This window comes from Triplophysa dalaica, chromosome 20 (genome assembly GCF_015846415.1).
Source record: "Triplophysa dalaica isolate WHDGS20190420 chromosome 20, ASM1584641v1, whole genome shotgun sequence".
NCBI classification, from domain to species: domain Eukaryota; kingdom Metazoa; phylum Chordata; class Actinopteri; order Cypriniformes; family Nemacheilidae; genus Triplophysa; species Triplophysa dalaica.
The window spans coordinates 14,197,539-14,211,729 of NC_079561.1; the positions used below are offsets into that span (position 1 = coordinate 14,197,539).

General features: G+C 38.2%; 1 protein-coding gene across 1 annotated transcript; it reads left to right on the top strand.

The window, feature by feature from the left end:
* Window positions 1–11,536: 11,536 nt before the first annotated feature.
* On the top strand, window positions 11,537–14,189 carry LOC130409556 (inactive serine protease 35). The gene is given in 7 exon segments (XM_056733597.1): window positions 11,537–11,549; window positions 12,547–12,611; window positions 12,705–12,780; window positions 12,783–12,887; window positions 12,890–13,646; window positions 13,648–13,729; window positions 13,732–14,189. Coding segments are annotated over 7 exon segments (1,170 nt in total). The 3' UTR covers window positions 13,804–14,189.
* Window positions 14,190–14,191: the final 2 nt, after the last annotated feature.

The following is a 14,191-nucleotide window of genomic DNA, read 5'->3' on the forward strand; positions in this document are numbered from 1 at the left end:
TTGAGAAATATTTTGACGTAGTGGCGACATCATAGTCCAACACAGCAGAAATGCTAACAAAATGAAACACGTTTTTATTTATTGATTATTATTTGCAAATTTCGTTCATTCTTGTTGTTGTTATTTTCCATATCATGTCACTTAGTCGAGGCTTTATGTGGTAGCCCTATGCACACAGTTTACTCATTCACACACAGCGGAGGGCTGTCGTCAGTGTTGGGTGTAACTAGTTACTAAGTAATTAGTTACTGTATTTTAATTACTTTTCCCTTGAAAAAGTAAAGTAAGGGATTACTCATATGTTTTGTGTAATTTAATTACAGTTACTTTTGATGTACTTAAACTAAATACTTTGTGAAATATATGCATGTGCAATAGTCTAATTGACATCAAAATTCAAAGTCTTTAAAATCTGTGCTCACATTTGTAATACTTTGGTCAGTTAATAATATTATTTATTTGAATGAATTTAATAAGCTGTTTCATGTCTATCCTTGAATCACTTAACTAATCAAGGTTGATGTAGGATATAGAAAGTAATTAGTATTGAGTAACTAAATACTTTTTGGACAGAGTAATTTGGACAATAATCTAATTACACTATTGAATATGTAATGAGTAACTAGTAATTAATTACTTTTTCAGAGTAACTTACCCAACACTGGCTGTCGTCGAGGGTAAAGGCAAATAAATGCAGTTTTCCCATCTCTGACATGTTACCATTTTGTTATTTCGCCTCTCCGATCGCGGATAATGTTAGCTGTAACAGTTTGCTCTGGTCCATTTCTCACAATGATGAGCCGCCAAAGTTATTACGAAGCACGTTGTTTAATCTCATCAGCGAAAGCTCCATCCATCACTATACCTTTTGACAATCACTTGAACTCCCGGGTGGTTTCACGAATTTATAAAGAACATAACAAAACCTCTAAAGCAGCTTACTCTCCTTTCCCATCATTCAGTACTGCCAGGAATACAAACTCATGTATATGGGACAATACCCATATTCCCGTTGATGAAGATTTACCAGCTGCTGAACAAACAAGTGCAGGTCAATGGGTGTGTAACTGAAGTGCTCAGCAGTCAAACATGCGTTTTAATGACATTTTTGACAAATACACGTTTCATTTAAATAATGTGTATACAGTTACCTTGTTTATTGTTTGGTCTTCTTATAATCATTTGTAAAACGTTAGGTATGGTTACAATAAATAATAAACCAGCATGAATTAAATTCACATATTTAAACATTAACTAATATTTAAACAAAACAATTGAGTACACCATTGTTAAATTTCATGCATGTTCATACATATCCACTTCGCTGGCAACAACATAACCAACTGTTATGTGCCCCAAACGTTAATTCTTGACCTCCATTGTGTTTCAGCGACCTTACATATTCGTTAAAAAAAGTGTGAAACTTGTCCCAGAGGTAAATCACTATATGTTCTGCTGTAGTATATAGCTTTAACTGAGAGTTTGCTTTTTCAAATGTGTACATCAAGTGATGTTTATTTCATTGGTTAGGTGGTGAGAAGAATAACAACACATCCTTATTAAACAAAATATCTTTATTTGGAGGTGGATGCTTTATATTATCAAAGAGATACCACCTGTGAAAACGTCAATATGATCAAAACTCATTAACAAGCCATCTATGATGTCTTTTAACCCGTCTCATACCTGGGATGTACAGCCAATTTTATAATCCATCCCAGGTGGAAACTCTCATCCTACATTTTCTACAAAATATCCTGTTTTCCTTAGAAATATGTTACATGTTCATTGTAACAGGACATTAATTAATGTAATTTTCAGAGGTGGGGGACTCGAGTCACATGGACTCGAGTCACAATTTTAAGGGCTTGGGACATGCTTGATTGATGTAAGAAAATGACTTGACTTGACTTAAAGTGCAAGTGACTTGAGACTCGACAATGTCTTAAAGTAAAATAAATTAATACAATTCGTTTTAGAAATAATTATTGTGACTCAGCAGCACTAATTAGCGCCTGTGTCTTTAACGCTGCACAACTCAAACTGCGGCAAACATGGCAGACAACAGTCGAGCTCCGAGTTAGGCTATAAGGACTTAGAACTTTATTGGACCTTGCCAATAAAAAAAAGATTTGCCAGATGCAGAGTATGCAACGCAAGAATGTCTGAAACGACAACCACAGCGTCAATTTCATCCAACATTTCAAGAACCACAAGGAAAGATAAGAAAGTAATTTATTTATAGTCTACAGCCTACAGTGTTTTTAAGTCTCTTCTTAAAACTTATTTATTTACGGTTGCATATGGTCATAAGTAAGCACAGTGGCATAACTGTAGTGTATTACAGTTATCCCATTGTGCTTACTTTTGTCGCTGTGTTCTATGTTTACTTTTTGCATTTTGTTATATGCATACATTTTGTACAGCACTTTGGCCAACAGCTGTTGTTTTTAAATGTGCTCTATAAATAAATATGAATGACTGTTTCTTCATTTAGAAAAAAAATTTCAACACTTGTGATTTTGCTGTCTGCTTATGAAGACATGGTTGTGTAGTTCACAATACAGCCACTAGACGCGGCTAGATATAACGACAGGTACAGTAACTGCACTCATAAACTGAGTAATCATCATCCATAGCGATACAAGATTTAATGCATTGATAAAAAATCGCCTAACACATAATAACACAGACGAGGATAACAACATTTCAACATTGATAGGTTGGTTTTCTGAGCCTTTAATGTAATTAATATTTTGCGCCAAATCTTAATCATTTAATCAATTAATCAGTTTGTACATTTCCGGTTTCTGATTGCATCGCTGCCGGCGGCTAGTTTGTATCTTCTGACACTTGTTTCACCTCACATTTTTTCTTGGTCTTAATGTTAGTGTATTATACTATCGTTACCTATCACTGTCGTTGCCGAATTATTTTTTAACTTTTTGTGCTAACTGTTTCTCTTTTTAAGCGTTTATACGAAGACTCATCAAGCAACCTTGGTAAATTAGGATTGCACTTCATACCCGGTGAGTCATGGCTTCTATTCATATTGTTGTTAGCTCCAACTCATTCCACCTTTTAGATGCAATAAATGCAGGGAAGTAGTTAGGCTGACGGAGAAGATCTTATAATTAGAGTCTCGCATCCAATCTTTATTTGAGGATAGAAAGAGTGTAAGGACCACAGAAAATACTTTGGATGCGAGCAATGTTAGCGCAAACAGCTCGGTTCTGGTTGAAAATCCCCTGCAGCTGGGAAACTTTGTGACCGTGAGAAGGCATAGTCGCAAGACAAAACATCAATCAACCATTCCGATTAAAGTCTCGAACAGGTTTGCCCCGCTCAGTGACGTACCGACTGAGAAACCTGCTGAAAGTGCCCTGGTGATCGGTGATTCTACTGTCCGGAACGTTAACATAGAGGCACCAGCCACCATAGTCAAATGTTTACCGGGAGCCAAGAGCGCCTGACATCAAGTCAAATTTAAATGTGCTGGCTAAGGCTAATCGTAAATTCGGTAAGATTGTTATTCACGTCGGCACAAATAATGTTAGACTCCATCAATCAGAGATCACTAAAGATATTATTAAAGAGGTGTGTGAGCTCGCAAGCACGATGTCAGACACGGTAGTTTTCTCTGGCCCCCTCAATGCTTACAGTGGTGATGAGATTTATAGCAGATTATCATCACTAAATGGCTGGTTGTCTAAGTGGTGCCTGCAGAATAATATAGATTTTATAAATAACTGGAAGAGTTTTGAGGGCAGACCTGACCTGTTGAAATGAGATGGTCTCCATCCCTCCTGGGATGGGGTTTCCCTCCTCTCTAGAAATTTGGCACACAGTCTTAATAATGCTAAAGGCTGACTACCTGGGGCCCAGGTCAGGAAGGAGACAGAATAGCTTAACCAACTGTCTGCTTGCCGTCTCACGTTACAAAATACACAAAATATACAACATGTAATAATCCATTCTCACAAACAACATAAAATAGAGAATAAAGAATTTGGTGGGTTCTTATCAGAACTAGTACTGGCCGCAGACTATAACATCCATGTAGATAATGATACAGATGCCTTGGGAATGGCTTTCAAAGACACTCTTAACTCCATGGGCGTTATTCAACATGTGTCAGGACCCACTCACCTTCATAATCATACTTTAGATTTAATACTATCTTATGGTATAAATATGGACGATGTTAAAATCGTTCACCAAAGTGAAGACATTTTGGATCATTATCTGATATTATGTTTGCTTCACTGGCCTACGGCTGCAAATCAAACTCCTTGTTACAAATATGGTAGAACGATTACTTCAACTACCAAAGATGCGTTTCTCGACAATCTGCCTGAATTGTCTCAAATATCTAGCATGAGTAAAAACGATGATGATCTTGACATTACTATTGAAAATTTTAACTGTACCTTCTCGGAAACATTAGACACAGTTGCTCCTCTGTGTTTAAAAAAAAGATAAAAAATGGCAGCCCAACACCTTGGTAAAATGAACACACTCAGGCTATAAAGAAAGCGTCCCGTAAAATTGAGCGGAACTTTAAGTAAAACTAATTTTGAGGTATTTCGTATAGCATGGAAGGATAGTACTCGAAAATACAGGAATGCCATAAAAACGTCTAGATCCGCCTACTTTTCAACACTAATAGAAGAAAACCATCACAACCCCTAGGTTTTTATTTAATACCGTGGCTAAATGAACAAAAAATAAGTTGTCAGAAATGAAACCCGCTGAACAAACTAACTACTGCACCCCTAAGGAGAAATTGCAATTATTTTCTACAGTAGATCATGATGAACTCTCTAAAATCATTAGATCATCCAAATCAACAAGATGCGTGCTAGACCCTATACCTCCAAATGCTCCCGGAAATTATAGATCCTCTTTTTAGTATTATTAACTCATCTCTGACATTAGGACATGTGCCTAAATCATTTAAGGTGGCTGTTATAAGGCCCCTTGTCAAAAAAAACAAATTCGACCCAAGAGAACTAGGGAATTACGGGCTTATATCGAATTTACCTTTTGTATCTAAAGTTCTTGAAAAAGTAGTTTCAACTCAGTTATGCTCCTTCCTCCAAAGGAATGACATTAAGGAAGAATTCCAGTCTGGATTTCGAGCATGTCACAGTACAGAGACTGCTTTGATCAGAGTTACAAATGATCTGCTTTTAGCGTCTGACCGTGGCTGTATTTCGTTATTGGTGCTGCTAGACCTCAGTGCTGCATTTGACACCATTGACCACAGCATACTCCTACACAGACTCGAAAAGTATGTTGGCATTAATGGAATAGCATTTAAATGGTTTAAGTCTTATTTATCTGACCGTTTTCAATTTGTAGCAATGAACAATGATGTGTCCCGCAAATCGCAAGTCCAGTACGGTGTACCACAGGGCTCAGTCTTAGGGCCTCTGCTCTTTGCATTATATATGCTACCTCTAGGACAGGGTTCCTCAACTCTTACCCTGGAGGTCCGGAGCACTGCAGAGTTTAGCTCCAACCCTGATCAAACTCGCCTACCTTTGATTTTCTACTGATCCTGAACACCTTGATTAGCTTGCTCAGGTGTGTTTGATCAGGGCTGGAGCTAAACTCTGCAGTGCTCCGGACCTCCAGGGTAAGAGTTGAGGAACCCTGCTCTAGGAGATATAATAAAGCGACACGGAATTAGCTTTCACTGTTATGCTGATGATACTCAACTTTATATTTCCTCGAAGCCTCATGAAACCCAGCAGTTCCATCGAATAAAGGAATGCATAGTCGATTTAAAAAACTGGATGAGTAACAGTTTTTTACTACTTAACTCAGACAAAACAGAAGTGTTACTTACTGGAACTAAAACCGCCATACGTAACAACCAACTGCTTAACTATTGATGGATGCTCCATAAAATCCTCGTCGTCAGCTAAGAATCTTGCCGTTGTATTCGATAGTAATCTGTCATTTGAGGGCCATGTCGCCAACACCTGTAAAATTGCATTTGCTCATTTTAAGAATATATCTAAACTACGTCATATGCTGTCACTGTCAGATGCAGAGAAATTAATTCATGCATTCATGACATCAAGACTAGATTACTGTAATGCACTTTTAGGTGGTTGCCCTGCAGGCCTATTACAAAAACTGCAACTGGTTCAAAACGCGGCAGCTCGAGTTCTTACACGTACAAAAAAGTATGAGCATGTAACCCCGGTTCTGTCAACCTTGCACTGGTTACCTATAAAGCATCGCAGGAGCTTTAAGATCTTGGTCTAACGCCGCAGTATTTGAATGAACTTCTATTGTATCACAATCCTCCACTTGCATTACGCTCTCAGGCGTCCTGTCAGTTATATCTAGAATTTCAAAATCAAGTGCAGGGGGTAGATCCTTTTCTTATCTAGCGCCTAAACTTTTGAATATTCTTCCCTGCACTGTCCGGGAGGCAGACACACTCTGTCAGTTTAAATTTAGACTAAAGACGTATCTTTTTAATCTTGCATACGCTACTCTTCCATAATATTAATCCTCAAAGGATTTAGGCTGCATTATTTAGATCAACCGGAACCAGGAACACATCCAACAACAAATTATGTACTTGTTGCATCAAAGAGTGCAGAACAGTACTCTACTCCCAGCCAGTCTTGTCTTTTTGTTCCAAGGTTACCGCAGGATGCAGTTCATGCCCAGACCTGATGGCAGAGCTGAGAATGGGAAGCGGTGACCTGAAAAGAGCTGAGATGATAGAACTGGATAAAGGACGCGGCAACTTTGTCTTTCCTACAACACTTCAAATGCTATTAGATTGTTAATGATAATCTTAAATCTATAATTGACCTTATTCGTAATTTTTTTATTTTATTTTATTTAGCCTTGTTGTGCAAGCACTGTTGACCTTGTGCAGAGGCAGCAGCTTTTGCCAGAGGGGAACTGGAATCCCCTGGTTGGGCCTGGGTTCTCCTGAGATTTTTTTTCTCGATTGGAGTTTTGGGTTCCTCGCCACCATTTGCATATTGTTTTGCACTATTTGCCTGGCCGGGGGGGCTGCTTTAGAATTTAGAAGTTAAACATAAATAATATTGCATATAAGAATTTATAGTCCGTTTAATATTTGACATGTGGTTCTCTCTCCTTTATCCAAAATGTGTGCTTTGACTGTGCGTGTCTGCGAGTGTGTTTGCGTGTGTGCGTCTATGTCAATGTGTGTAAGTATGTATTAGGGATGGGCATTTAAAGCAAAAATAATAGATTGATGAGAACTATTCTAAAATTATTCGAAATTCGCACCCCACCCCCACATGGACGCATTTACAGTACACACACTTAAAGCGGAGAGAGAGTGAGACCATTTGCTTCAAATCCGTATGACGGCACACTGCTTTATGTATTATGCAATATGCAATCTTAAATCAAGCAATAAATTAAAATAACATGCTGGGACATTAATATATTAACAACCGAATGACGGCACTTATTAACAGTACGTCGATCAGAATCAACCGCTCATAATGCTAGGACATTTCCTTGTAAAATATAAGCATGCACATTAATACCAACTAAAAAACAGTGTGATTGATCAAAGAAAATATATTAAAGCCATAAAGATTTAAGACCAGACTTAACACGCGTTAAAACATATTAACCGAATGACGGCATTTATTAACAGTTCGGAGCGATTTCATGAATTAATAGCTCAAAATGCTTCCATTTCTATTGTCATGAAAAAGTTTCTCCAGTCTGGCAGTGATCGTTTTTCTCGACGAACAGAAAACTCGGGCTGTACAAACTCCATAAGATTTCTAAAACCCTCTCCTTTGACAAACCCGATCGAAAGCATGGGGGGCACGGTGGCTTAGTGGTTAGCACGTTCGCCTCACACCTCCAAGGTTGGGGGTTCGATTCCCGCTTCCGACTTGTGTGTGTGGAGTTTGCATGTTCTCCCCGTGCCTCAGGGGTTTCCTCCGGGTACTCCGGTTTCCTCCCCTGGTCCAAAGACATGCATAGTAGGTTGATTGGCATCTCTGGAAAAATTGTCTGTACGGTGTGAGTGCGTGAGTGCGTGAGTGAGTGAATGAGTGAGTGAGTGTGTGTGCCCTGCGATGGGTTGGCACTCCATCCAGGGTGTATCCTGCCTTGATGCCCGATGACTTCTGAGATAGGCGCAGGCTCCCCGTGACCCGAGGTAGTTCGGATAAGCGGTAGAAAATGGATGGATGGATGGATCGAAAGCATATCCTTAGCGATGATCTTGCTAGTTAGAGCCGTTATTTGCTCCGCCCGTCTGGCAACCAAATTGGTTGGTCTGACCATAAACTAGCAACTGATTGCTGACCTGTGGATGGACCTGCTGGGTGCTTCGCCCTGAAATGATTGTGCATCGTAGTTGTTGATCCATGATAAGGCAGCTTTGCATTGCAGAGTTTGCACTGCACTTTATTCTCATTAATTTTATTAAAGGACCCCCACACAAAACACATTTTTGACATCGTCTCAATTTACCGTTTCCGTTATGTCACGCGGGTCTACAGTGTGCGTAACTTTGTTACCAATTCTTGTAGGAAAATGTTTTCCTGTACTGTCTCTTGATTGACAGCCTTTAGGTTTAAGTTGTGTCGTTATTGGTAGCGCCACCCTTTGGGTACATGACGTGTTACACGTGAAAACACGGCGAGTTTTTTAAGATCGCACACATATTCAAAATTCTATAATTAAATATACTATTCGAATATTCGAAATTCGTGACTCATCCCTAGTATGTATGCATATTGTGTGTGTGGAGCATTTGCATCTCTGTCTTTTGTTGTTTTCACCTTTTTCTTGTTTTTACAGGTATATGCCTTTAGTTGTTTTTCTTGTATTCAATGTGTCTCAAGTACAGCTGCTTTGTAACAATGAAATTTGTAAAAAGCGCTATATAGATAAAGTTGAGTTGAGTAAGTTTTTTTTTTTTTTGTCAAAACAGAAGAGATGGGTTTAAGGTAGTTTTTTGAATATTGTGACAGATGTGGTTGACCCGACTGAGTTAGGAAGATTTTTACACCAGGAAGGAGAATGAGCAGGACTTACTGCCCTTGTGAGAAAGCAATTCAAGACGCCGCTGGTTTTCTGAACGCAGGGTTCTTTATGGGGTGTAGGAGGGTGTGAAAGTATGCCGGTGCAGATCCAGTGGTAGTCCTGTAGGCAAGCATAAGTGTCTTGAGTCTGATACAGGCTTCAACCGGTAGCCAGTGTAGAGTGATGAAAAGGGATTTCACATTAGCCCTTTTTGGCTGTTGGAAGACGAGGCGTGCTGATGCGTTCTGAACCAGCTAGAGTGGTTTAAAAGCCTTTGCAGGAAAACCAGCAAGGAGAGCATTGCAGTAGTCCAACCTTGAGATTACCAGGGCCTAGTAATTTAGATTCCAGGACAGAGGATTTAGATTCCGCCTTGGCTAGCTGCAGGGCTTCTGTGATTGATAGTAGACTGATAGTCTGATAACTTCAGTGTGTACAAAGTTCTTAGGTGCTGAGAATTGTATGTCACATGTGGCAATAGATAACAAACAAAAAACGCAGCTCACTTGTGTAAATACAGACGGGTACAGTATCATCAGTTGATCTTTCTCTCTGTGTTATGTTCATTATGATAAATGTTACACATGCCCTATTTGCGCGGGATTACAGACTATCATTGAAAATGAATTATGTCGTATTGTTATTTTATGGAAACTGCCATGTGAGTATGCCTCCTAGGTCAATTCCTTGGCAGAGTAAATAAAAATCCATTACACTGTCTGAACAAATCTTGTTTATTATTATTTCTAGAAATGTTTTATATGCGTGTGTTTACCTAAGTTAAAATTTTAGTTGTAGAAAGTCATTGAAAGGGTTCCCAAAAGCCTCCTATTTGGCTCAAATCACAAAAGTAAAGTTTTTACGGTCGAAGTGTTTTTACAGAGGAAAAGACCATAGTCCTCCACTACAAACTTTGCTCAAACTTTTGCTGAGCAAATCAGTTCCCAATAAGATCTGACCGTTTTCTAAAAATTTTTTAAGTTAATTTTCTGTTTTGTTTGAAAAAAAAGTCGGATTACAAAAAAGGGGCTGTGAATGTACAACCCATGTGGGTGTGTCATCTTTATAACTGATGTAAGTCTGAGATACCTTAGATATATTCATAAACAAATCTCATTTGTGAGTCATTTTCCTTCTGTTCATAAACTAGCTGTCTAAACCAGAATCAAGAACAGATCCACTCAGCCTGCAAACTTGTAAAGCTCATAAGACCTAATCTATCACAGACCAAAACATCACTATTTATGCTGTAGCCCAGTGAGGGTGGCTCTTTATTTAATTAGTGTTTATTATGAGAATTACAGATCTATGGCATTGCGGCTACTCACACAGACATGAAAGGCATTTATGAGCGTTTAAATGCGTCTCCATGTGAACTGTTTTGTTAGCCATCTGTGAAACCTGTGTATGTAATGCGTTAATAGGGAGGCCATTCACACTACCATGCCAATACGATCGGGTTTCACGCATGCTGAGCTCATGAGCAAGTCTACCACTTCACAGTCTGTTTGCAATGCTGTTGGGAAAGCACTTTTAAACCTCTTTTTAAAGACTTCTCCTGACATTCTCAATTCTCTCTCTTCAGGCTGTATAAAAGTCGTTTAGGCCCACTAAATGTCACAAGTTCAATAAAACATTTTTTTTTTATACAAGTTCCTGCCAGTCATAGAACCGCTTTAACACCGGACATTCAGATCAATTTTGGATTGTGAAATAAAAAATATATTAAATGGAATATTGCTGCCGAAAGGTATGCTGGGTTATACAAATGACATAATTAACCCTTGTGCTGAAGTCTGTGGGATGCTTTTTCAATGTTTACTAAAAAAATATATGTCATTATTTGTTTTTTCGAGATTTCAAGATTAATATGAACCCATTTTATAGCCTTTTTTCATTTTCAACTTAAGAACTTCTAGCAACATGTTTTATAAATGTGAAACACATTTGCTGCTTGTTACTTTTAATTAGACTTTTCCATAAGATTTTTCCATAACATTGTCTGAGTTCCATGAACACCTTAAAAGGTTAGAATACCTTTTTGTAACTATGGTATTACTAAGGACTGAATTCTTTTGAATTAAATGTTAAAGTTAGAGTTTTTCTAGATCAGTCTGGATATGAAAGTAAAAATTTATTTTTATATGTAATTTAGATTATTTTTGGCCAAAATATATTTGAAGTGCAATTGGATTTTTTACGTTTGGGGTGTTAATGAGCTATACTGCAGTCAGCCACCAGGGGGCTTCATTCGCTTCATTTGTCAGGATGTGTGAGACACGCCTGGATGTTCTTAAATGCAGCTTTAATATCTAATGTAAAATGCTTTCACACAATGATAAAAATTCTGTCATTAATTATTCAACCCATCCTTTCTAACACATCCACAGATCTTTCAGCTCAAGACACATGAATAAATGTCATCAATCTAGTAAAAAGTGTCAGTCAAGGTGAACTTTTATCATCTGTGATCGGATTCATGAACTTTGAAGGTGAGTGTGTACATTGTTTGGCTATGTGTGATATACCACCACCAGTTCTCTTTTCTTATTTTTAAAAAAGTTTATTTAAAGACTAATTCAAAAGCTTTTCTTACATCTTTGCACAGGCTATTTCTGAGCTTATCATTATTCAGGCTAGTCTCCAAGACTGTAATTTCAGTCTCGTAACTCTTGGATTTTATGCAACAAAACAGCATAACAACACATTCTCATACCAATAACACAATAGTTTCTATACAGTAACCCCGAATGCTTTCACATTCAAAAAAATATTTTTGCTGCTTGTCAATTAACTTAACTTGCTTACAACATGATATTTTAATGTTTAGTCATATAACAGAATCCATTCATGTTGGGGCAACATAAAGAAGTTTTGTTGTGTCAAAATAATTTTTTTATAATTGGGCAGAGGACTTGTTTCCCAGCATGCTTTGCGTATAACTGCATTTTGAGGATTATTTTATTAAATAAGTGTTATTTTATGCATTTTTTCAGTAAAAATAAACACTTGTTAGTGTTTAATGTTTATGTATTTTATAAGTTTTTAAGGGTTTGTTAGATGTTTGAGTCTTGTGGTTACCACTGTTCAGAAAAGGGTAGCCTTTGGTGGGTTCTATTGGCTCAATATCTGCTTATTGAAGTTAAATTAAGTAATGTCTAATTACTGTTACAAATATATAATATAAAAAATGTTGAACATATTTATTTCAGTGTAGGTAAGACACAATTAATTTAATCAAGACAACTAAAAACATTTAGTTCATACAACAAGATTATAATGAATCGTTTCAAACAAATTTGATTTTGTTGGAAAAATGTGATTCAATTTCGTGGAAAAGTTTTCCTTAATTCAATTAAGTTCGTTCAACAACTTTTTTTTTAATGCGCCTCCAGAGGCATAGTAACAATTTCAGTTAAAATGTGAGTGCTGTTGGACTACGTGTTATGTCAATCCACAACACTTGAAAAGATGTGTTGTTCTGTAAAGTTGTTGTACTTCACCATGAGGCTCTGAAGGACAAGTGTATAGTTAAAGGAACTGCACTGTTACATGTACCATGAGGTGCATTGTTAAATCAATGGAACACAATAAAACGTCTTCTTGCCGTGGACATAATGATTTGGAGAAGATATTGTGAAAAATAGGATGCGACCTTAAGCAAGATCCTTAGGCCTTTGGAGCTGGAACGATTGCTGTCATACGAAACAATCTACGAGAATGGAAAGTCACCAAAATCAAACTGAATGGGGTCACCGATTTAAAAAACACATCTGTTGTCTGCAAGCCGGGACACCTCAAGCGCAGGAAACGACAGGTGTATGGCATAGATGGCGATTTGTGATCACAGATAAACATTTTAGCACCAATTACCCGTTTTCTGCCTCTGTGAAGCTCTCCACCGGCTGCTCTGGAATCCTGGTGTCCCCAAGACACGTTCTGACCGCAGCTCACTGTGTTCACGACGGACAAGGCTATCTAAAAGGAAGCAGGAGACTCCGAGTGGGTATCATGAAGCTTCGCTCCAAACGTAAGAGAGGGCGGCAGCAAGGGAACAGGAGGAGAGGACAGAAGATAAAAGATAGTCAAGTGAAAAATACGGAAAAAGATGTAGCCACTGAAGGACAAGCAGATAAAAAAGACAAGGAACACCGGAGAAAGAACCGTATCAGAGGCAAGTCTGATTCAGATCAGTCCAAATTACTAGAGACAGATTCCAGGCATCCAACGTTTCGGTGGACGCGTGTCAAACGAACACAAGTGCCAACTGGCTGGATGAACAGAGAGGGAAATTAAGTCTCACCTGACTATAATTACGCCTTACTGGAGCTGAAAAGACCACAGAAGATGGGATACATGGAATTTGGCATAGTTGAAGACATCCCAGCTGGAAGAATTCACTTCTCTGGTTTTGATAATCAGTCGGGGAACGTGGTCTACCGTTTCTGTTCGGTCTTAGAGGAATCAAATTATCTACTGTACCAGTTCTGTGATGCTCAAAAGGGATCTAGTGGAGCTGGAGTGTATGTACGGCTCCAAGAGCCCGACGGTAAATGGGGAAGAAAAACAAAGTGGAGGAGAAAGGTTATTGGTGTTTTATGGACACCAGTGGGTGAATGTAAATGGTACACAGCAAGACTTTAATGTGGCAGTCAGAATTACATCTGCAAAATATGATATGCCCAGATATGCAACTGGATACATGGAGATGCCAGTCACTGTAAACTGGTGTTATTATGTTTATAACATGTAACGCGTCAACAGGTCCTCAGAAACTGGTGCTGTTTGGGGCCAAAAATGTGACATTGCACATACAAAGCATCTTTTGTATAATTTTTTGCAAGGAAAGTGACGCTGTAGTTTTTATTAGTTTAAAAGGCCAAATTTGAGATCGTTGGCATGTTTATGTTCAAATCTCCAGCAAAGTTCGCAGAAATTCAATTAACTACAAAAATGAAGCAAAACAGCCGGACTTATTCAAAATCGTACTTCGCTAAGAAACATCGAACCCAAAAATAAAAGTTTCGTCAACATTTTCTCAACCCCTTTCATTGCAAATCAGACCTCCTGTTTCCGATATAGAACAAGTAGTGACTTTTACTTCTGCTATAAGCACTGAATGTGTCGTGTTGCT